We start from the raw sequence: 23,546 nt of genomic DNA on the forward strand, positions 1-23,546 counted from the left end.
CTGGCATCCCATATGGTTCCCCCAAGCCAGGGGCAATTTCTGAGCGCTTAGCCAGGAGTAACCCCTGAGCATCAAACAGGTGTGCCCAAAAAACAAAACAAAACAAAACAAAAATAAACAAACAAACACAAAAGTTTAGTGTTTAGAGTTCCCCAAACAGTATGGCTGTTTCCAACCCACATTAAATAGGATTTTGGGTTAGGAAATTTCCAAGTAAAATAATTTCTCTTGTCTGTAATATCGTTATGGTTTTAATTCAAAGCCATATTTGAAGCCAATTCAGGTCAGCCTTTCAAAGGACAGAAACTGGTCTCTGTGAGATCTCTGCAGTCGTTGTACTTAGAGTTACTTCAAAAGAAGGCACAATTGAAGTATTAATTCAGCATGATGAAAGGTGGAAAATAGGAACAATTTTTTCTATTACCTTTTTGTACTGAGCCCATTTTCACTGGTTTTCTGTTTGGGATCATAACTCTTCTTTCCAATTTATTGAGAATGAATATATTATCATTAATTTATATCTATTTAATGCCCTTATGCACATCACAATGCCTTTAGGATCAAAATTAAGTTATGAGATTATATGTATATGCACAGGCATTATTTATTTTATATCTCAATTTGCTGAATGAGCAATGCTCTATATGTAAAAGTTACTCTTTGTGTTTATCAGCCTTAAATATATTGACTTGCTTCCTGTTTCTGCTGAGCATTATAATATGTAATAACAAAGGCTGGAAAGTGAAGTTTATGGTGCTAGTAGTATGAAGTGGCAAAGGCTCCTTCTAGAGTGATGGTTAGTGTGAATCCAAATGTCTTTTTCTTTTAAACATGATTCCTACTAGTTAACAGCTAAGAAAAATTTCAAGTCAGAGAGAGCTTGTTCTCCTGAGATTTTGGGCCAATCGATGGTTTTTATTCTGGATATCGACAACTCTCAGCTACTTGCCCTTGTCTTTTGTTACATGGGTTGACTGTGGTGAAACGGATTATCCTGCTTTTATTGTTTCTTGAGGTTTAATCACTGCCCAGCAAGCACTGTGTTTATCTGTGACTTACCTTTGCCTTTTTTATTGTTCAGGTTGTAGGCCTACTGGCAGTGTCGTTTTTGTGTAAGCATGCCTTTACTGATCAGTTTTAAACTCCGAACTTATGCCTCTTTGCAGGATGCTACAATTTGGAAGCCCGATTCATGCCAGAACTGTCGTTGCCATGGTGATATCATTATCTGCAAACCTGCTGTTTGCAGAAACCCTCAGTGTGCCTTTGAAAAGGTAGGGTTTTCTAATTGTATCCTAAATGTATTGATAATCTTAATGAAAGCTAGGGTTTGCCATTTTTCTATCATCTGGTGTGTCTTCTATTCCAAATCCTGACCGAAAGTTTTACCCAATTCTTAGATGTGAGAAATGGAACTAATTTAACTTCTTCTATCTAAGTACATCTTTATTTTTGCTTATTGTGCATGTGCTCTGGATCAGATATTCTGTTAAATGTTTCCATGTTACTACACAGAATATGATGTAGATTCAGTTATTTTTATTTCTACGTTATGGAGGAGGAAAGTGAAGACTAGAGATTTTTGACAACTTAATCATGATTATGTGATTAATGACCTACTGCCCGAAGATTTTCTGTATATCTGACAGTTGTCAAAGCTATAGATACTGACCATACACCGAAAGTCAAGGAAGACTGTTTTACAATGATTTTCTAAAAACATTATTTTGCCACTGAGTAATATCATTGGGCTGCCATTGAGCTGCACTGAGCTTCTTCAGATGATAAGAGGGATTTATTCCACTCAAGAAATCTTGTAGTTGACCCAGTGTATGAAGAATTTATCTTCCTTTGTCCTCTATTAGATTTTTTATTTGATTAGACTCATACCTCTTTTATTAGAATATCTTTTCCCAAGTGCTGACTTTCTTCATTTTAGAAAGAATCTATTGAGAGACAGAGAGAGAGAGAGAGCTTAAGATTCAAATTTGAATATTTGAAACTCTTTGGAGAAGACCAATTATTTTTTAAAAAAAGTATTCTGTCAATTTCACAGCCACAGTTTATTTTTCTGAGGTTCCTCCTCCTTCCATGTAATTAATCTTGAGCCTGCATGTCAGCTAATGCTAATAAGTTTCTCATCCTTTTTAAACATAGAGTAAAGGTCCTATTTCTCTTTAAAAATGTTTTTAAATTTCTGCATGGGTGCATTTCTGATGAGCTGAATCTTTATAATAATTGATAAATTTGATACTATTTCATTGCTTATAAAGTTTATCAAATTTTTAATCTATTTTATTGAATAAATACTTGCAAAAGATATCCATTAAATTGCAGAGTAATCATGTCAGAGACTAAACTGACCCAAAGGTCCAGTGTTGTGTTTTGTATGAAATAAAATCTGTTATAAAGACATTGATTGTATTACTGAACATGATACATGTTTGATAACAATGGTCAACAGAACAAATTTAAATCAATAACCTTTATATTACCTGTGAGTAAAGAAGTGTCTTTATATACCCATATCTCTTTAATATTATTATTATTATTATTATTATTATTATTATTTTGTTTTTTTGGTCACACTCAGCAGTGCTTAGGGATTACTCCTAGCTCTGCACTCAGGGGTCATTCCTGGTGGTATTTTGGGGACCATACTTTGTGCCAAGGTTTTTTCATTAAACAGAACCCACCAAATGCAGTCTCCATCTCCTACCCCAAGCCAGCCCTTACTGCTTTTGTTTGCATTCACACAGTAGCCTCTTCTCTTGTTTCACTGGTTTTTTATGCTTGCTTTTTTCACTGTCATATTGGAATAGGAGCTAAGCTGATCATTTTAAAATTTAAGTCCCATTATATTGCTTCTCTCCCCAAATCATTCCAATGCTTTGCAACATTTTGTTTTTCTTCTCAGAGCAACTCTTCATGATATCCTCTAATGTACCACTGCACTTTTCTAACTTACAATCTCTCCCTTTCTCAACTTCAAATATGACTTTAAAACCAAGGCTGTTTGTCCTTCTCTGAATAGACCAGACATACTCTTTCATAGCCACTGAAAGTGTTTTTTTGTCTCTGTAGTATTAATTAATAATATTATGGATTAATACTGCACTTTGTCTTTCACCAATGTCATTTTGTTTAAAATGGAAAATTTCTAATTCCTACCAAACATTTACTATCCCTCTTCCATGCTTTTTTCTTCTTGATACTAGCTTCAATATGGAGTACTCCCCATTCTACTGATATACCTTTTTTTCACGGCCTCTTTTAGTCCCTCTATATTCTCATGCACTTGATACATGGTAGGTTCTCAGTAACTGTTTTTGAATGAAAGAATGAAGGATAATTGAAGTAATTGAAGTGATTGAAGTAATTCTGTAGCTGGTGAATTTAAGGTCATTGAGAGCCTATGTGCAATACTCTGGAGCTTGGAATTTTGTATTATTATTATTATTACTATTGTTAATATTATTATTGGTTTGTTTGTTTGTTTGGGTCACTCCCAGAAGCACTCAGGGGCTACTCCTGGCTCTATGCTCAGAAATTGCTTCTTGCAGACTCCGGGGACCATATGGGATGCCCAGGTTCAAACCACCATCCTTCTGCATCTAAGGCAAACGCCTTATTGCTGTGCTATCTCTCCAGCCCCTATTATTGTTTTTTGAGCCATACCCAGTAGTGCTCAGGGTTTACTTCTGGCTCTGGGATCAGGGAGCACATGGGCTTTAAATAATCAAAGGGATTGAACCTGGGTTGGCAGTTTGCATAGCAAATGCCTTACCCACTCTACTATCACTCTGAACCCTTGAAATTTTGTTTTAACATAAAATAATACTAATGAATGTTTATGGGAATAATGAATAGCTTTTCTTTTCCATAAATCCTTCCAATTTTTAAGGAGTATGTAAAATACTAGGAACAATCCATTTATTCTTTTATTTTTAAAGTTTATAGTTTATTTTTATTTATTTTTTAATAAACACATTCTTTAATTGAATCACCATGAAATACACAGTTACAAAGTTGTTGAATATTGAGTTTCAGTCATATAATGTCCAACACCCATCCCTTCATCTGTGCACATTTCCCATCACCAATGTCCCCAGTTTCCCTCTTGCCCTCTCCCCTGCCTGCCTCGGTGGCAGATATTTTATTTTTCACTTTCTTTCTCTCCTTTTTTATTTTAGACAGTGTGGTTTGTAATATTGTTACTGTTAATATTGTCATTTTATCTCCTTTCTAGTTCTTATCTAGAGTGATCATTTCCAACAATCATTGTCATAATGGTACATTCTCTGTCCTAACTACATTAAACTATGAGGCACCTCAAAAGAAACAAAGATGACAAAAACTGCCCACGGAGTGAGAGAAACTATTCACCTAATACCTTTCTGATAAGGGGTTAATATCTAAGATGTATAAGGCACTGGTAAAGCTTAGCAAGAAAAAAACATATAACCCCATACAAATGGGGAGAAGAGATGAACAGACATGTCCTCAAAGTAGAAGTACAGATGGTCAAAAGGCACATGTAACAATGTTCCATATCATTTTAGAGACTGTGAGAATAATACAAATCAACAGATAAATTCCTGAACCAGAGTATTAGTTGTATAATGATCAGAGCAAAAGGGCAGTGTCAATAAAAAAATAATACAATTGACCCAGTAGAAGAGGGTGTAAAGGATTAGCTGAGCTACTGACTGATATGGGAATGTAGGATAATAAAGAAAGACATTCCAGATTTGAGGAAAATAATTTCTTGGTGAACATTGGATTTTCATGCCTCATGAAGGAGGCAGGTAGATATGTCAGGAAGCCAGCTGGGCATTTGAGGAGAAAATTCTGAGGAAAGTGCAGCATTGGAAAGACTAATGATAAAAGTTGTCTGTTATTACTAGCAGACAAACTCGTTAAAACCTTAAAATTAATATACTTGGGCCACGAATATAGCTTAGTGATAGAGCTCTTGCATGTGGGTAGGCTTTGGATTTGATCCCAGAACTGTAAAGAAAAATAAACATATCCAAAGAGATAGTATTAAAAGAGAATATAAGATCAAAGGTAAAATTTGGGGCACAAAGCCTAAATGAACATGAGACGGGAAACTTAAGAAGATTAAGAGGACAGGCAGAGAGGTAGGGGAATAAGAAAATGGTCATAGAAAGAAGTAATATTGTGGTCGCCAAGGTATCAACAATGTTGATCACTGGTAAGAGAATAAGAAGGACAAGAGTTTATATGAGCTATTGTAATTACCATAGACAGACCACTGATGGCCAGGCTGAAGTTGATGTCAGTATGGGGGATGGGAAAGAAACTCTATTGAGGAAATATAAGGAAAGACAGATTTCCTTCAGCCCCAACAGGTCACGATTTCCTGCTTACTTTGGGTCTTGCATTGGGTCAAAATAACTTATCCCTCATTCTACCACATATCTAGGCTTGAGGAAATTCTAAAATCTATGGTTGTAGGATAATGATAAGTTAGAGAACCTAAAATAAGAAACATTGAGCTCCAGAGACAAATGTGTATCTGTAGTTTCAATAACTCTTTGCTAAGCAGATTCATGATGGTGGCAAATGAATGGTTAGTTAGCAGGTGACAACTTTTCAGTAAATCTTGGAGTATCGGATGGTATTCCAGTCCCTTGATAATATCACATGTTGTTAGGAAACACAATTGCGAGTACACAAGCCTCGAAAAACTCAGCTAATCTTTACTGAGGCCAGGAATTCTACCCAGATCCCCACTGTACATTCGATACTTCTGCAACAATGCTGTTTCCTCTCCCAGCTTTGTCCCTCTGTCTCCTGCCCCTGTGCCTTCCGACCTTGCAGCCCAGGTAACAGTGAACTTCAGCACATGAGCACACATCATCCCCCAACTACTGGTTGCAGAGGCCTCCTATAGGTTAGCCCAAACACTGCTGACTCTGTGGTCACTTATATAAAGAAAGGACCCCCTTTAGAGAAATGTCATCTCCCATTATCCCCTGACTGCACTTCTTCTGTGACACTTAGAGGAAATACTCCGGTGAACAAAATTCTTCTCTTCATTATATGTGAAAAGATGTGGATAATTTTCAAGGAATTTACATTTCCAAGGGGTTTCATTTTTACCTTGATGACAAGTTTCTCTTGACGGGGAGAATCTTTTTGGTTTGGTTTTGTTTGTTTTTTCTTTTTCTTTATCTTTTTTTTTTTTTCTGGCTTTTGGGCCAAACCCAGTGGTACTCAGGGTTTACCCCTGGCTTTGCATTTAGAAAACACTCCTGGCAGGCTCAGGGAGCATATAGAATGTGGGGGATTGAATCAGGTCAGCCACATGCAAGGCAAAAACCCTATCCACTCTGTCCCCTGTTTGTCTTTTTTTTAATCTATACTCATCACCTGAAAAAAATCATGAATTCACGATGACTCTGATGTGGGTACATATCTGTGACTGTGTTTTGTCCCTTTTGTTTTACACTGAGCTGTATTTAAATGTTCAGGGAGAAGTTCTTCAAATACCTGCCAACCAGTGCTGCCCTGAGTGTGTGTCCGGGACATCTGGATCTTGCCATCATGAAGACAAAATCCATGCAGTAAGTATTTTCTAAGCTATGGTTGCTTCTGCATCTATAGTTCTGTAGATCAGGGAAAGCCCAAAGCTCAACTTATTGAGAGAGAGAGAGAGAGAGAGAGAGAGAGAGAGAGAGAGAGAGAGAGAGAGAGAGAGAGAGAGAGAGTGTATCTCTTTGTTTGAAATGGAGAGGACATGAAGATCATTTGCCTTTCTGGGGACATTTAGCTTTCCTGAATAAGATTAAAGCTGTCTTACTTATTTCATACACCCAAGTAAATGTTTGTCCATTGCTTTTCGCGTCTGTGGGAAGAGAAGTCGGAGAATATTGATGTTGAAGGAGTTGTGTGATGCTGAGTAAGAAATGTCTATCTTGTCTTTATATACCATATGTTTGTTTTTACTTGATACTGGAAAACAAGCCTGAGTTTGCGAGTAGAATAGATGTTATTATTACCATGTTAAAGATGAAAACATTGAGTATAAAAAATTGAAATACTTGACCAAAGTTGTATTGCCAGTAATTGGCATAACCTATTCTAAAATCTTGGTATTCTTATTACAAATTAAGGGCCCTTTCCACTAGGGTAGAATTTTGGAAAGTCAGGACTATTGGAACTTTTACGGCTGTCTTGTAGGCCATCCTCTGCATTGTAGGATTGTTTATTAGTCTCCCTGGCTCTTACTCACTAGGTACTAGATTACATATACATACACATAAATGCATGTACATGCACACTCCTGAAAACCAGAAATATCAGCAGGTATGGCCAAATTTCAATTAAGGGTAAAATGTTCACCCTTCCACAGTTTATAACTGTAGTACTAGAAGTTGATGCTATAATTCTTTTACCATATTTTCTCATTCCAGAGACATTAGACTTAATTTAGAGACATCAAATACTGACTGAAAGGAATTACTGAAACACATTAGGATTTTCTATGAATTGAATACAGTTCATCTTCTCTCAGACTTAAATGTAACTCTGAAGCAGCAAGTGAAATTGAATGTGAAGGAAAGAAGCTGTGGGCACTGATCCTCATCTTTCACCTGACACAAAGCTTTCCCCAAGTTAGTGTCTCTCCATTCAGCAGAGGGCATAGGTTGGCAGGATTTGATATACCCACTCCAGGCTGCTATTCAGTATGTGTACCTAAAACTCCGAAAGTACAGTGTGCTTCCCCCCCAGGGGACAGGATCATCTCACTGGAGTCTTAGCCTCCTAATTACATGAGGAAGCCACTATTTCACTTCTGCATAATGTGAGGCTGAGAGACCCAGGCAGGGATCTGTGTTGGAAATGTGTTTATAATGTATCACCATTTAGTCTGCATTCCATGTGATGGTGTATATTTTGCAGAGAAACTACCATCAATTTGAAAGAATCAAAGAGCATATTGGTAATGAAAATAATGCCAGTGTATAGTGTTTATAGTGATTAGAATAGGTGTGAAGTTCAAAAATACCAAACTGAATCTCTTAAGAGAGGATGTATGTAGGATTCAAAATAAGATTAAAGACATTTCAAAGACTCCATATGCAAGCTTTGGAATGTATTCCCTCAAAAATATTATAATTATAGTTTTATGTAACAGAAAAGACCTGACTTTCATGAACTATAGTTTGAAGGAAAATACTTCAAGAACTCCTCTTCAAATAGAGATAATTTTTAAGTAGAAACATGAGTTTTTTTTTAAAGTAGAGACAAAAGATCAAAGATATATCTCAGTGATAGAGCATATTTGGGACCCTAACTTTGTTCACAGCACCTCGTGCCAGTATCAGCATTGCCAGCAGTGTCCTTGAATTCTTAGGGTCTGCATGTTCCCTATAAAAATTTTGAGTGGGTCCAGAGAGATAATGCAGCAGGTTGGGTTCTTGCTTTGCACAAGACTGACCCAGGTTTAATTCCTGTCACCATATATGGTCCCCCAAGTGATCCCAGAGCCCAGAGCCAGGAGAATAAGTTCTGAGCACCACTGGACATGGTACCCCACCAAATTATTGACTCTAAATTTTCTAGTCTTAATCATTTTTAATAATAATTTTTATTGTGGCCAAAGAGTGAATAAAAAATCTTTCACAGTAGTATTTAAGGTACATAGTGACAATGAATCAAGGCCATTCCTACCACCAGGGCTGTCCTCCCTCGACCCCTTTTCCCAGCATGTGTCCCATGTCTCCCCTTTGTCCTCTGGAGTGCTAGTGAAACTGTTCCCCTTTGCATATAGCTTGTTGTAGATAGGGTATAAATTCTGTTGACTTTAAGTTTGATGTTTAAGTCAGATAATTTTTGAATTCCACTCAATGTTCATATGGCTATTTGGTCTTGGTACTGTTCATTTTTATTTTCCCCCTCAATTCATGAGGCAGAACAAGATAATTCAAGTTGTGCGGTTCTGTTGGAAGAAGACAAAGACAAAAAAAAAAAAAAAAAAAAACCCAACAGTTTTTACCAAAAGAAAAAAAAAAGGTAGCAACTACCAAAAAATAAAAAGCACCCAGCAGCAAAAAAAAAAAAAAAAAAAAATCACCAAATAATAATCACAAGAGTGAAAAAGAAAGAAAAAAAGGAAGAAAAAAGAGGGAAAGTAAAAAATAAAAATAAAAGTAAAGGAGTGTTGTTGTGGCAAGATTTTGTGCCCCCACCCCCTTTTTTTGCATAGGCACAGTAAGTATTGGGGAAGTAAGAAAGGGAATTTCATTCACCTAAGACAGTGGTGGGCAACCTTTTTTTTTTTCTTCAAAAAAAAATCTCGCCAAAAACACAATTGAAATTTATTTTGAGAGCCACACAGGGCATACACTGACAGAGGTTAGGAGCGGAGTACTGACTCCTGGAGCGGCCATTAGGCACACAGAAGAGCAGCATTAAAAAGTGTAAAGAGCCGCATGTGGCTCATGAGCCTCGGCTTGCCAACCACTGGCCTAGGAGATTCAGGTTTTCTCCACCCTTGAAGCATACTGTCATCGGAACAACTACTGGCTACGTGTCTGCTCATTACCACACCCAAAGGTTTTTTTTTGGTGTCAGGAAACTTTCCTCTCAGTTGTGGATGATAAAATAAGGCCACTGTAGCTAGAGATTTTGGTATTTGCATAGGTCATAGGACAAGGTCTAGGATAGAGTCTTTATGGTTCTAGAAGTTCTGTTCCATCATTGTTGTTGTGAGGGGTCCTCAAACTTTTTAAACAGGGGGCCAGTTCACTGTCCCTCAGACCACTGGAGGGTCTGACTATAGTAAAAACAAAACTTATGAACGAATTTTATGCACACTGCTTATATCTTATTTTGCAACGAAGAAACAAAACAGATACAAATACAATATGTAGCCCACGGGCCATAGTTTGAGGACCCTTCTGTAATAAGTGGTCTTGGTTTTTGCTCAGATCCTAGGCCAAAGCCTAGGATAAAGTGTTCATTATGGTTCCAAAAGTTCTGCTCAGTCTTCATTGTCAAAGTTGAGCCTCTGTAATTAGAGATCTTGATTTTTGCACAAGTCCTAGACCTAGGCTATAGCCTAGAGTAGGATTTTTCTTATTGGTCTAAGATAAATTCTGCCCAGTCATGGTTGTCAAAATCAGTCTTCTGTAGTTAGCGTCTTAGTTTTTGCACAGATCAAAGGACGAAATGTCTTCTGATTTCCTCTTACCATTAGGTGATGTGATAAGACAACCTGTTCTTAGATCAAGTTGTCGTTTCCTCATTGTCTGGATGTCATATCAGAACTGGCGCAAGTTGGTGCCAGAGTGGTGTTTATATTTCCCAGTGGAGTTTGGTTCCTGATGTTGTTGCAGGGAACTATATCAGTTCTACATTTGGGATCTGGGGTTCAGGGTTGAACAAACACTGTCCAATCTCATGGAGACTGAGTTGTGTCCACATAACCCATGTTCAGGGTGGGAGGTACCCCCTGTGTTATAAAAAGTATGAGTTTTTTCCCTAGAAGAATAAGATCTTGTTTCTGTGTATATGGTTTCCCCTTTTTCACTGTGCCTATACAAAAGCTTATGGTGTCATATTGCATTGCTGGTGCTATTGTGGTAAGAATGAGAGGCTACACAGTCTCAGTGCCCTGGTTTTGACCTGAGCTTTTATCTCAGTAAAGACATTTTCTTCTCGTTTTTCATACCAAGCAGAACCAAAACCAGTGAGGATAAAGAAAATATATATATATGTATATATATATATGTATATATACATATATATAATATAACAAATAAATAAAACTGAATAAAAAAAAGAAAGTAATTGAAGAAAAAAGTGATGGAGGAGGCTAACTTTCTATTTGGGAATATACACCCTAAGATGCATTATTATAAAGATATTAAAAATACAAAGGCAATATAGGCCTTCCAATTAAGTATTTTGAAATATTCTTGGGGGGGGTGAAATCCAAGGCACATTTTTATCACACACCTTGGACTTGAATTTGAGACATGATTTGTAGCAATACAGAATCAGGTAGTATCCTTGAGCTGGGGGGTCGGTCTTTCTGAAGCTGAATCCTGTACCATGCAACTGTCCATGTTTTGAGGTGGGTGAGAAGGGCCACATAGCATGTGTCAGCAGGTATACTGGTTGTAGTTTCTTGCTGGGCATGAGATTGGGACTGAGAGGGTGTCTTTTCATTTAGGAGCTGGGTGGTGGTTTGTTGGGGCACGGTTTCGGTGACTAATAAGTTAAGAACTAAGGGTAAAAAGGGTTAAATAAGGAGAGATAATGCATCAGGATTGGGGGATGAGAGGATAGAAGGTATTCTGAAGTGTGGAGAGGGGTACTTTATAAGAGGGTCTATATACACTATAGACATAGATTGTTTAGGTTTGGAAATCAAAGAGAAGAACACTGTATAGAAACTCACGCCCACATATAGACAGACTTTAGAGATCTATTTGAGTATTATCCTCCAGGTCTTGGGAATTCCATTTCCTTTCCTAGGAACAGTCTAAAATTATGAACATTGTGGAATAATGGTTAAAAAGTATAGTTGTCGTGCATGCGCTTTTGAAAATGAGGACTAGTGACAAAGGACACCCCTGAAAGAGGGTCCACTACATAAACCCATTTATGGCTATGGAAGGGTCTGGTTTCCCCTTCCTCACCCCAGCTGCCCCACCTCGCCCTGAGGCCTGGTCTGGCTTGGGGATCCCATTACCCTACACTAGTGTTCAGTACAGGGGCCCTGTCAGCTAGCTCCCCTGCTCAGTGACTCCCACATACCAGTTGGAAGAGGAACGGTGAAATCCTGGTATGTGGGGTCTGCTGAGCCCGGCTCCAGCCTAGTCCAGTTGTTTATGCATAGGGAAGGCATAGGAAAGGTTTGTCTCCCTCCCTGCACACTCTCAAAGATCCAGCTGCCCAGCTTTGCCCTGAAGGTCTGGTCTGGCTTAGGGGATTCCATTCCCCTGAACTAGTGGTCAGTATAGGGGGCCTGTCGGTTAGCTCCCCCACTCAGTGACCCCCACATACCAGTTGGAATAGGAACAGTGAAATCCTGGTATATGGGGTTGTAGTTTTAATCTTAATAGAATTAAAATGATGGGCTGGAGCAATGGCGCAGTGGTAGGGCCACTTGCATGTGGCTGACACAGGATGAACTGTGATTCAATCCCCCAGTGTCCCATATGTCCCCCAAGCCAGGAGCAATTTCTGAGCGTTATAGCCAGAAGTAACTCCTGAGCATCACCAGGTGTGGCCCAAAAACAAAACAAAACAAAAATTTAAATAATTATGTTTCACTTTCCCCTATCTTTCCCGTCTCTTCTTTACCCTTTCTTTTACTCCTTCCCCTTCCTTCCCCCTCCTTTCACTCTTCTAACCCACTTCCTCTTCCCTTTCCCCTTCTCTTCCTTGTAAGGTGATACCCAACTATCAACCCCCCAACTTTCTTCTTCCTTAAACATCTTCCTTTGATATGTAAAAGCCCATTGGGTAGATACTTTAGTCTCACTCTTGACCTTCCCTCTCTTGGTAGATACCGTATTTGCCGGCGTATAAAACGACCCCCTAATTTTGCAGTTAAAACACAGGTTTAGGCCTATATTCACTGTATTAGACAGAACGTTCCTGTGCTGCATGTGCTGCTTGTGTTCCTGTGCTCATGCACCACAGTGAGCCAATCACAATAAGCAAAGGTTCAAAGGTTATACTGTAATAGACTTCCCTCTCTGACTCTGGCCAATCTGATCAGGCTTTTGACAGTGTAGATTCAGGTCCAGAACATTGTCTAATTTGCATGCATCAAAAGCCTGCTTGGATTGGCTGAGTTAGAGAGGCGGTCCGAGCAACCTGGCAGTGATTGTTGCAGGATGGAGTTGGAAAATTCGTTTTGTGGCAATATTCAGACAATTTTTGTTTAGCGGCATATTGAAACGTTTTTCGGGATATACTCAGCGTATAAGACGACCCCCGATTTTCGGTTGACTTTTTTTTTGTTTCAAAAGTCATCTTATGTGCCGGAAAATACGGTAAGTATTGAAATAAAAAAAGAAAAGTTAGTTTTGGCTTGGTTCAGGGAGACACCACAAGGGAGATGCCAAGAGAAGCCACTGACTCCATTACTCTCTCCTGACTGGCTTGGCTTATTATTTCTTGGCTGTTACCCTGCTTCTTCAGACAGATCTGCCTGTGGGGTTAGAAACATGGCATGTGTGGGTAATTTCAAAACCTGTGGATTTTTATTTTACACTTTCTCTCTCCTATCTTTACTCTCCTCCCCTTTTCCTTTTTTCTTTTTTCTCCCTGCCTTTCTCCTTTCTTTCCCCATGAAGTTTGTCGAGTCCTCTTGCTATATCATTTTTTTATGAGTGGGTTAAATGTTTATCTGGGTTTGGCCTGAGTTTCACCTGGTCAATTGCCTCACTGTGTCTTTTGGGGGTAAATGGGAATGGGCCATGCATAGGGGGCTTCTTTTGTTTCTCTGATGGGACTGGAGGTGAGGAGATCACATATAATGGAACTAGAGTCAGCTATAGGAAAGCCAGGTGATTGCCTTACACTGTTCTATTTTCAGTCCAGATTGCTGTTTTTTTTTTTTGGGGGGGGGGCACACTTGGCGGTGCTCAGGGGATACTCCTGGCTGTCTGCTCAGAAATAGCTCCTGGCAGGCACGGGGGACCATATAGGACACCGGGATTCGAACTAACCACCTTTGGTCCTGGATTGGCTGCTTGCAAGGCAAACGCCGCTATGCTATCTCTCTGGGCCCAAGGAGGCTGTTTTTTAAAGCAACTAACTCACTCCCTGGAGGCCTCCTGAGCAGTGTAGACAGCATTGTGTACAGCTGGCACCTGCAAGTCAAGACAAGAGTCCCAGTATTTCCCCTGGAGTGAGGAAAGCACTTGAGCTTTCTGGCTGACTCCAGTAATTTGAGAGCCTGCAGAGGCTTATTACAGCCAGCATTGGGAGGGGACTCTGTCATCCATGACCTCCTCTAAGCTATCCCTCCAAATAGCTTCTTGGATGTCTGCCAGCCTTGCCAAGAAGTCCAGGAGAGAAACTTGAAATAATTTTTCCTAAAGAGTGTTGTTGTTCTTTTCCCTACAATGAGTTTGAGAAAGGAAAGTGAGAGAACCATTTATTCCTCCTTTTCTTTTTTGCACTAATTTCATCCCAGCCCCAGATAATGCCATGTCTGAGAACATAATGTGGGACGACTCATAAGAAAAGACAGTAGCAGGTGGTGATGGTCTTGTGTAACACCAATAGAGGAGAGGTATGAGGAGGGAGAGGCTGACTTACTTTGGTTTTCTGGAAGGCTGAGAGAACTAACTTATGAATATGACTGAAGAGATGAATATTGAATTCTGTTCTCCTCAGGGTATGTAATTAAATATGCATCCAATAATTCCAGATATTTAGTATTCTGGATCTATAACTTCATAACATTAACAAATTACATGAAGAAAAATAATTTTTATCCTGCCAGTAAGCCAGGCAAAGACATTATGACCTGATCTTTCCTTTTGACTTCTGTCAACAGCCAAGACAAAATGGTAGTTGGGTGGGCAGAAGAACATGTTTAGGATTGTTGTGTTTTGCCCAGCATCAAAATCTCATCTTTTCAATAGGCATTAGTGGGGTTCAGGGGGCACAGCTATAACCAGATTTTATTAGAACATTATTGCTCTTCCTTGATTATGACAAAATTCTTTATCACCAACATTTATTAAAATTGAGGCTTCTGTAAATGGGTTTATAGAACAATTTTGAAAAATATACATGTATGCTTGTACTAGCTCCATGATCCCTAGTTTTACTCAGGTGAGAATCACACCATTGGTTTGGAGATGAAAATGGATGGGGCTTGTTACTTTCCCACAGGCTGGTGTATTTCTTCTCTCTCATCATGTATATTGACTTCTAGCCGCAGTTTTCTCGGTGTCTTTTTCATCAAGCAGTGAATTCCCACATTCAATATCTGATGTTATGTTCATATTTATCAGATTTATTATGAATGGAACATAGCTGCTTACTTTTATGTCTCTTGGGTTAGATAATAAATGCACATCACTGGAGAAACCAAAGGAACTGAACAACTAATGTATCCCTCTCATTGTTGAAAAATCTTTGTTTATTGACAGCTATTATTAGAATTAATAGAATTATAGAATTAATTTCTGTGGTGTGTGTCTGAAATATTTAAGAAGTAGTTATTTTTCTAGAAATGAAAGCAAACTCTTATTTTAATGATAGGATGTTTCCATGTTAGATCTCAACTCTGAAGTTCAAGTTATTTCATATGCTACCTTCAAATTTACTTTATTTGCCATATACATAACTAATTCATTTGATTACTTTTTAATAGCACTATGTTTTCTGATAACAAAAGTAAAAATTTCTTCATTGGGATAAAGTTGGAAAATTGGTGTCTGAGAGATAGCATGGAGATTGCCTGGCAATCAGAAGGTCGGTGGTTCGAATCCCGGCATCCCATACGGTCTCTTTAGCCTGCCAGGAGCGTTTTCTGAGCCAGGAGTAACCCCTGAGCAATGCCAGGTATGACCCAAAAAAACAAAACAAAAAAAAATTGGCAAATTGAAAAAATATGTAAATTGAAAACAAATTCATTAATGATTGAAAAAACTGAATTCTGAAAACTATGAAGCTGGGTGGGTAGCTAGCATTTACTTGATTATAATTTTATTATGAACATAGTTTATGTCATACTTTTATACATAACGTTATGTTGTAGATAACTTCTCTAGCACAGTATACAAGAACCTGATTTCCTATCATTGGGCATTTTAGTAGCTTCCAGTTTTCACTAAAATCTTTTCAATTTCATTTTAAAAGACAATTAAACATCATTATTGTATTTAATTTTTTATTATTATATTTTTCAGATAATTATTTAAATTGTAATTAGTAGTCAAAATGTCTGACAAATGTTATTGAATCTCTGATTGACATATTCACTAAATTCAGTTTTAAGTTGCCTGTCTCATAATAAATCTTGTGGGAATATATATATTTTTTTCTTGAAAAGAAAATGAACTATATATACATATATATGTATATATAGTTCAAGTCTAATTGCTGAAGTCAGGCTATATCAGGTTGAGTTATTTCAAGTACTAGACTGAAGTTATTCCAAGTACTAGACTTTGTAGAGGAGACTCCAATACTAGCTATTAAGAATTTTAAACTTATATCTGGTTATTAAACAAGATTATCTAAGTTTATTTAAACTACTATTTTTTGTAGTTAATAAAGTTGAATTGTGTTAACCAAAAAGACTGTATTTTTGGTTATTTATTTTTCTTTTTATAAATAAATAAAAAGTAAAAACTGGGGCTGGAGAGATGGTACCGTGGTTAGCACATTTGCCTTGCATGTGGCCAGCCCAGGTTTAATCCCTATTATCCCATATAGTCTCCAGAGCCCTGCCAGGAGTGATTTCTGAGGCAGAGCCTGAATAAAAAGCAAAAACTTGCATGCTTAAAAACCAGCTTGTCATACACCTTTTTGTTTTTTTTACAGACTTAAAAGAATTTCACTCTGTAGCACCTATTCATTTTTCTCTTGTGATTTCTTTCTTTGCTTTTACATTTAGACCTTTCAAAACCTAAATGTCAATTGCTCCTTAGCTTTTATTATCCAACATTTTATTAGCAAGCTGTGAACTTGTCCATTATATGTTTAACTGAATTTAAAAGTTTATATTTAATTACAGTAGAAGTATAGATCAATGGGAGAGGCCTTGGCCTTGGCCCATATGTCCATCCCTACAATGCCAGTTGGCCTGGAGGTATGAAAAGAGGAAAGAAGACTCTGAACTTGTGCAACACCTCATTTAATCCTTATGAAACAGGCTACCTCACTTAATCCTATAATAAGGCAGCAAAGGGGATGTGTTGATGCTTTTTAGATTCTCAGGACAGGAAGCTGAGAGTTAGAAATATTAAGCTACTCACTTATTGTAGCCAGGACCAAGGCAGAAGATGAACTGGGATCTGAAATAGAGCATGAGGCAAAATACATTCTTGGTTCATCTGACTCCATGTGTGTTACCTTCCTCTACCCATAGTTAAATCCAGCTAGAGCAAAGTAATCTTAATGATAATAAGGTACAGACTTACATTCTAAATAAATGGATAGTTGTTAACTATAATGATATAATAATAATAACAATAATAGAAATACATAGTTTATTAGTAATTTTAAGAAGTCAGGCATGGCATGCTTCCAACCAAGCAGCCATTTTTAGAAGCAAAAAGTATTGATGTGCTTCTATAAAAATGGTATTTGACACTGTACTGTTGAGGTGTTTCACCTTCTTTTTTCCCCTTCGCCTCTCAAACCGATGATGAGAGCCTCTACTCTGCCCATTTTTGGCGTATTTGATTTTTACCCCAGTTTATCATTTTTCTCTTCTTCAAACAAAACCATATAACTGGAACTATCTAGTACTGCCTCCTAGTTAGAGGAGGAAACAAGGGAGGTACCAAGACCAAAAAAGGTGTAGGACCACTAAGTAGTAAACTAGGCTCAGAGGGGACCATGTATTCTAGCAGCCCGGGGGGTGAGGGAGGAAGATATGAAAGGGAGGATGGGAACGGAGGTGTAGGGAGGATAATTCGGTGATGGGAATTCCCCTGATATTATGTTGTTATGTACCTAAAATATTATTGTCAACAATATGTAAGCCACTATGATCAAAATAAAAATTATATTAAAAATGGTATTTGAGAGGCCGGAGAGATAGCATGGAGGTAAGGTGTTTGCCTTGCATGCAGAAGGTCGGTGGTTTGAATTCCGGCATCCCATATGGTCCCCTGAGCCTGCCAGCAGTGATTTCTGAGCATAGAGCTAGGAGTAATCCCTGAGCGCTGCTGGGTATGACCCCCCCAAAAAAAAAAGAAAGGTATTTGAAGGAGGTGTATAATTCTGGATACTGATTTGAGGATAAGGGAACAATTTTTTTAATGTTTCTTAGTGACTCAGCCATAATCTACAGATTATATTTAGATGATTAAGTTTCTAATACTTATCATTGAAATATATTTGTAATTTGTGCTGAATTTATATTATATTTAATAAAGGTAAGGGAAAGCAGGTTCTCATTTGTAAGAAAAACATTACCAAAGAAAACGTAAAGAAAATCTTATTCATTAAGCTGAATTTCCCCTTCCATCTTAGAAAAGGTCACCGTTATTCCATCCTGCTATTGAGAACAGCATGCTTTGACAGCTACTTCCTTAAGCAGTCTACATATTTGTACCTTTCTACATTAAAGACTCTAGCCCCTCAACCTTCAACTCTGCATCACATCTGAGAAGGCAGCTCATTTATATATTTTTGACTTAGAAAAATCATGTCATAGTTGAAAACTGAAAACATGGATAGAATGATAGCTTTGTGAAGGTTGTATATGATCCAGTGTGGATCAGCAACCCAACAACATTCAGTGTGTGGGGGTGGATTTCATCAGAAGGAACAGTGATACCTGAATAAAATCGATGTTTCTAAGCAATCAAAGCACCTTCCCAGAGACCAATTAATTGTTGAAATAGAAGGGGCAAGATGGTGAGAGGGTATGGAGAGAGGCAAATGAGCACATGGACATTGGGAGTAATCTGGGTGAAAAGAAGAAGCAACAGAATTACAGTGAAAATTGTTGAAAACAATTGTGAAGAATGCCATAGCTCAAAATATATGTTGTTTATATTTTACTTTGAACTTTATTGAAAGTTTTCAAATGATGGGAAATGGGTCATTTTTATGCATTTTTGTGCATTTCAGAAAATGTTAAGTTGTAAAATATTAGGGATGCAAGTCAATCTTGTCATTGGTCTCTTACTTGGAACATTGAAGCCCAGATTTTAAAATTTTTTATTTGTTTTATTTAAGCACCATGGTTACAAAATTGTTCATTGTTGGGTTTCTGTTGTACAATGTACAGCATCTTTCACAAGTGCACCCTTCCATCACCATTTCCCTCCTGCCACCTACCTCTGCCTTACTTTAAGGCAAGCAAAGTGCTTCTCTCCCTCTCTCTTTCACTCTCTTTCCTTTTTGACACTGTGTTTTGCACTGTTGTTAATGAAGGGGTGCCTTGCCTGTTTGTTTCTCTACTTTCAGCACCTAACCCTGATCTTAACCTTATGAACCTCAGATCTTTCTTTTTCCCTTAGTGTCATCCCCATTTGTGTTGAAATATGTTTGCTTCTATCTGACCAAATAAAAACCTATATTACAGCAATAACCTTTTTTTTTTCCTCCTCTTTTCAGCATGGAGCGCAGTGGACTTCCTCTCCATGCAGTGTGTGCTCTTGCTCTCATGGAGAAGTCAGATGTACCCCCCAGCCATGCCCACGACTGCTATGTGGACCAGGGGAAAGGGAATTTATCCCAGAAGGAAGCTGCTGCCCAGTCTGTGTGGGTCCTGGGAGTGAGTATGAACTTTAGATAGATCCTTTTTGCCTTTGTGGTTCACCTAGGAATATCTCAACCTTTCTTCTTCATACTTAATGTGCCTCAAAAATCCCTAATTCCATGCCTTCTTAAGACCGAGATGTAGCTGTGTGCTTGGCAGAGATCCATGTCGCAGAGAGTAAGGCTGGAGCCAATCTCTAACTTGAGATTGTGTGAATATCAGACTTATTTATTTTGCCTTGGCCAGATGCATCCCTTTCCATTCACAGCTCTTGAAAGAGAGAAAGATGAGGAACAAGATGCTTTGATATGATTCAAGAAGCCAAGGTGGTTCTTCGTGTCCCTTGGCTGAGGGAGGAAGCAACAAATCACTTCTTCATGTAGTACTGCTAGCATGAATTCCTCTGGCTGGTCTTTAAGGTGATATAACATCCCTCTCCTAGATACACAGGGCAGGAAGCAGGTATTTCATTTGTCTTTATTGCATTTCCACCATGGGGATTATTTCTATCTACAAACAAAAGATGCGGTTTAGCAAGCCAAGGGCATATTTCCAGGCCCTCTCTTTAGAATACATGCTTGTCTAAGTACCACTTTTATTACATTAGGGATATGTGTCCCTTCTATTTTTATAAATAAGTAGCATATACTTTACAAAACATAGGAATTATTGTCATTGCTGTATTACATTCTCTCTGGGTATATAATTGCTACAATTATTCTTAGCCACACCTGGAAGCTATTCTCTATTCTTGTTTTTTTTCTCTTTAAAATATCCCCTGCTGGGGCCGGGCGGTGGCGCTAAAGGTAAGGTGCCTGCCTTGCCTGCGCTAGCCTCGGACGGACCGCGGTTCGATCCCCCGGCGTCCCATATGGTCCCCCAAGCCAGGAGCGACTTCTGAGCGCATAGCCAGGAGTAACCCCTGAGCGTCACCGGGTGTGGCCCAAAAACCAAAAAAAAAAAAAAAAATATCCCCTGCTTTCTTAGTCCCAGCTGTCCCATTCCTAGCAATCCTTTGCCATGGATTTATTCTGAGGACTAAAAAAAAAAGTATGCTTAGGAAATGATGAAAGTAGAGTATCAGCGCATTTCAGATAGTGCCAGGAGAGGGTCAACAGTTGTTTTATAACCCCACTTAAGTAAAAAATCAGAATTTGTGATGAAATGGGGAGTGGTCTCACTGAGTTTGGGGGATCCTTTCAAATTTTAGGGTTCTTTCTGGTTGGCTCCCTATGCAAATGACTTTTGGCAGCCTTTTTCCTAGGGTTACATGAAATTGTAGGAATCTTTATTCAAAAAGTGGGGAAAAATATTTTTATCATCCCCACTACCTTCACCCTCCACCCCTATACACACACTATCTTTCTAAATATGAAATATTTTTAGTTTGCTATTTTATGTCACGCTCCCTCTATCACGGGGATACCTACTTGAGTAGACGGGGACATCCTTAATACCCTTCCGAGTTCTCCTCTGCTTCTTGTTACACAAAGAAGCCCCTCCGCTTGTTGCACCCAGGCCCCTGCTATGGGTGGATGGTGGCAGCTTTTATAGGGTAGAACTGGGCAGCAGGCATCTGGGAACGAGCTACAGGAAGATGCAGAAGAGGCAGAGGTGGGACTATACATGAATTGAGTTTCAATTCCCACACCGATTACATTATCTTGCTGGTTGTTGTGTACAGATCTCATCAGACAAAGTTACTAAGACTACAGAGAGTGAGTAGAGCCCTGAACCCCCAAATATGGTGTACCTATCTTGGCACTGAATCTCTGACCCAGGGCCTTGTTGTTCTACTGGATAGACAGTCCTGGGATGAGGAAGAGCAATTCCTCAGTAATCATTATTTCTCTGGTTTTTCAGAACCATGTTCCTATGAGGAGCAAGTATTTCAAGATGGACAGGAGTGGTCACTGAGCCGGTGTGCCAGATGCCTCTGCAGAGATGGGATCGTCCAGTGCTTCACAGCCCAATGTCAGCCTCTGTTCTGTAACCAGGTAAAGAAGCATAAAACAATAAATACAAAGAAGCTACAGATAGTTCTAATTACCAGCCATTTAGGCTAATTGTTATATAATGAAACTGAGCCTTACGGGTACTGCTAAGAAGCCATCCACTCCAGTTGCAAATGTTCCCAAAATGTCATGCTAAACATCTGGAAAATTCAGGAATGTGATCCGGCTTTGTTTTTGCTTTTCAATTCACAGTTAAGATTACGTTCTTATTCTAAAGGTATAGACATGTTGTTGAACTTTATTAGCCATATGTACATTTTTTGAGTTTTATAGCATAATGATTGAAATTAACAGAGGATTTTTCTCTAGAGAGTTAACATAATGGAATCTTGTTCATCATTTAAAGCAACTGATCTGATTTTCAAAATATTAGGCACTTAATATGCATTTAGAAGAGAAAAAAACCCACAAATAGATGTGACTTAAGAGGCATTGTACAGAAATTCACTCTTTCAGAGGCTCTTCTGAATGTTTCTTGGCAGTTGACAGATTACTATAAGGGGAGTTCTCTGCTAGTGGAAAAATAGCTCATTTTTTGATCTAAGAATAAGCTAGAAGCTACATTTAGTTGATAGAGAGCAGAGCCTTGTGTCAAATAAAACAAAATCAATAATAGTTCTTTGTGACCATTGGGCAATATTTTAAAAGGCGGACAAAAAACAATTAGACCAGAAATGCTAACTACCAAATAAAGGGGAAGACAATCTCATTGATTGTAACATCTTATACTATGCCAACAACAGCTCACTGTTTACCTATTATTCCCCACTTTATCATAAAGCTATGTCCTGGCTTTAAGATTACAAATGAGCTTCTTTGTGGGGTGTGCAATGTCATATTCAGAGAACACAATAAAGTTTGGGCATTTTGATCTACACATGCCAGGTTCAGTTCCCCTGTGCATGAATGAGAGAGAAGCAGTTTCAGGCTTTGAAGGACTATGGCAGAAGGAATGGACCTTCTGATTTAAATTTTGACAAAGAATCACATGAAGAGCTATCAGGTACCTCGATGATAGAAGTGATAATGGTAATAATATTTTGAAATTAATAATAAGATTTAAATTATACCCTTAAAACATATTTTGCCTAGGATTGGAGATAAAATAAAGGGGCTAAGGCTCATGCAAGTCACGCACCTGATCCTGGTTGAATCTTAGCACTATTTGACCACCTAAGCATTGCCACGGGTGATCCTATTGGCCTGTGAGCAGCACTGGGATATCCTGGGTCATCCCGGGCATCTGAAGTCTTAGCAGCACTGCATATTCAGGCATTACTATTCAGCTAAATATATACTTGTTAAAAAAAAAATCACTGGGGATGACTTTGTATGTCCCAGAAATTTTTGGGTTGCATTACATGGGAATCTTCCCTATCATTTGCAAAATGTCAAAGCAAATGCAAGATATGGTCATTTTTTTTGGGGGGGGGGATCTTCCCAGGAGATCCTGCAGATCCCACTTGTGATTCTTGACCAATGTACTAGAGTACAATGTAAGCACCAAGATGTTATGCTGGCCAGGCCCTGCAATGTTGGATAATACTAAAGATATCCAGGAAATGTGGGACCTAAATGGTCACACTCAATGGTATGCACAGGTATCTGGGTTACACCAGGTAATGCTCCATATTTGGGGGATTATGTGGTGCCTTAAATCAAGTCTGGAGTGGATACATGCAGAGTATGTACCCTGACCACTGTAGTAATTCCAGGTTCTTCAAACACAAAGTTTTGTAAACTTTGTTACCTCATTAAAAAAAAAATTTCATCTTAATACTCTTGAGTGAAATAAATGGATATTCTAGTTCCCAATTTAAGAAACATTAATTATAAACCTTAGGTTAAAATACTCAATTTGCCTTGTTATACATAATTAATGAAAACTGTTGAAATTTGATACCAGATGTCAAAGGTACTTGATATGTAAGGATTCTGAACACTTAATTATAGATCGATTTTCAATTTATTTTACATATTTATAAAAACAATGGTCAGATTACTTATAATAACTTCTCTAGATCTGACATCACTGTTAAAATATTGAAAATTCCATGATTTTAGAGATGTGGGGATTT

The 23,546-nt window shown here is 38.3% G+C and overlaps 1 protein-coding gene and 1 long non-coding RNA gene across 2 annotated transcripts in view; both read left to right on the forward strand.

The window, feature by feature from the left end:
• The window catches only part of LOC126032665 (uncharacterized), a 207,477-nt gene extending 206,289 nt beyond the window's left edge, over nucleotides 1-1,188 (forward strand). The window contains exon 3 of the long non-coding RNA XR_007503889.1: nucleotides 1,167-1,188. This is a non-coding gene — a long non-coding RNA (uncharacterized LOC126032665). The remainder of the gene's footprint in view (nucleotides 1-1,166) is intronic.
• Nucleotides 1,189-6,422: 5,234 nt separating this feature from the next.
• The window catches only part of FRAS1 (Fraser extracellular matrix complex subunit 1), a 377,453-nt gene continuing 360,329 nt past the window's right edge, over nucleotides 6,423-23,546 (forward strand). The window contains 3 exon segments of the mRNA XM_049789877.1: nucleotides 6,423-6,593; nucleotides 19,309-19,468; nucleotides 21,317-21,450. Coding sequence (XP_049645834.1) covers nucleotides 6,423-6,593; nucleotides 19,309-19,468; nucleotides 21,317-21,450 — 465 coding nt within the window.

Source organism: Suncus etruscus, chromosome 16, assembly GCF_024139225.1.
Source record: "Suncus etruscus isolate mSunEtr1 chromosome 16, mSunEtr1.pri.cur, whole genome shotgun sequence".
NCBI classification, from domain to species: Eukaryota; Metazoa; Chordata; class Mammalia; order Eulipotyphla; family Soricidae; genus Suncus; species Suncus etruscus.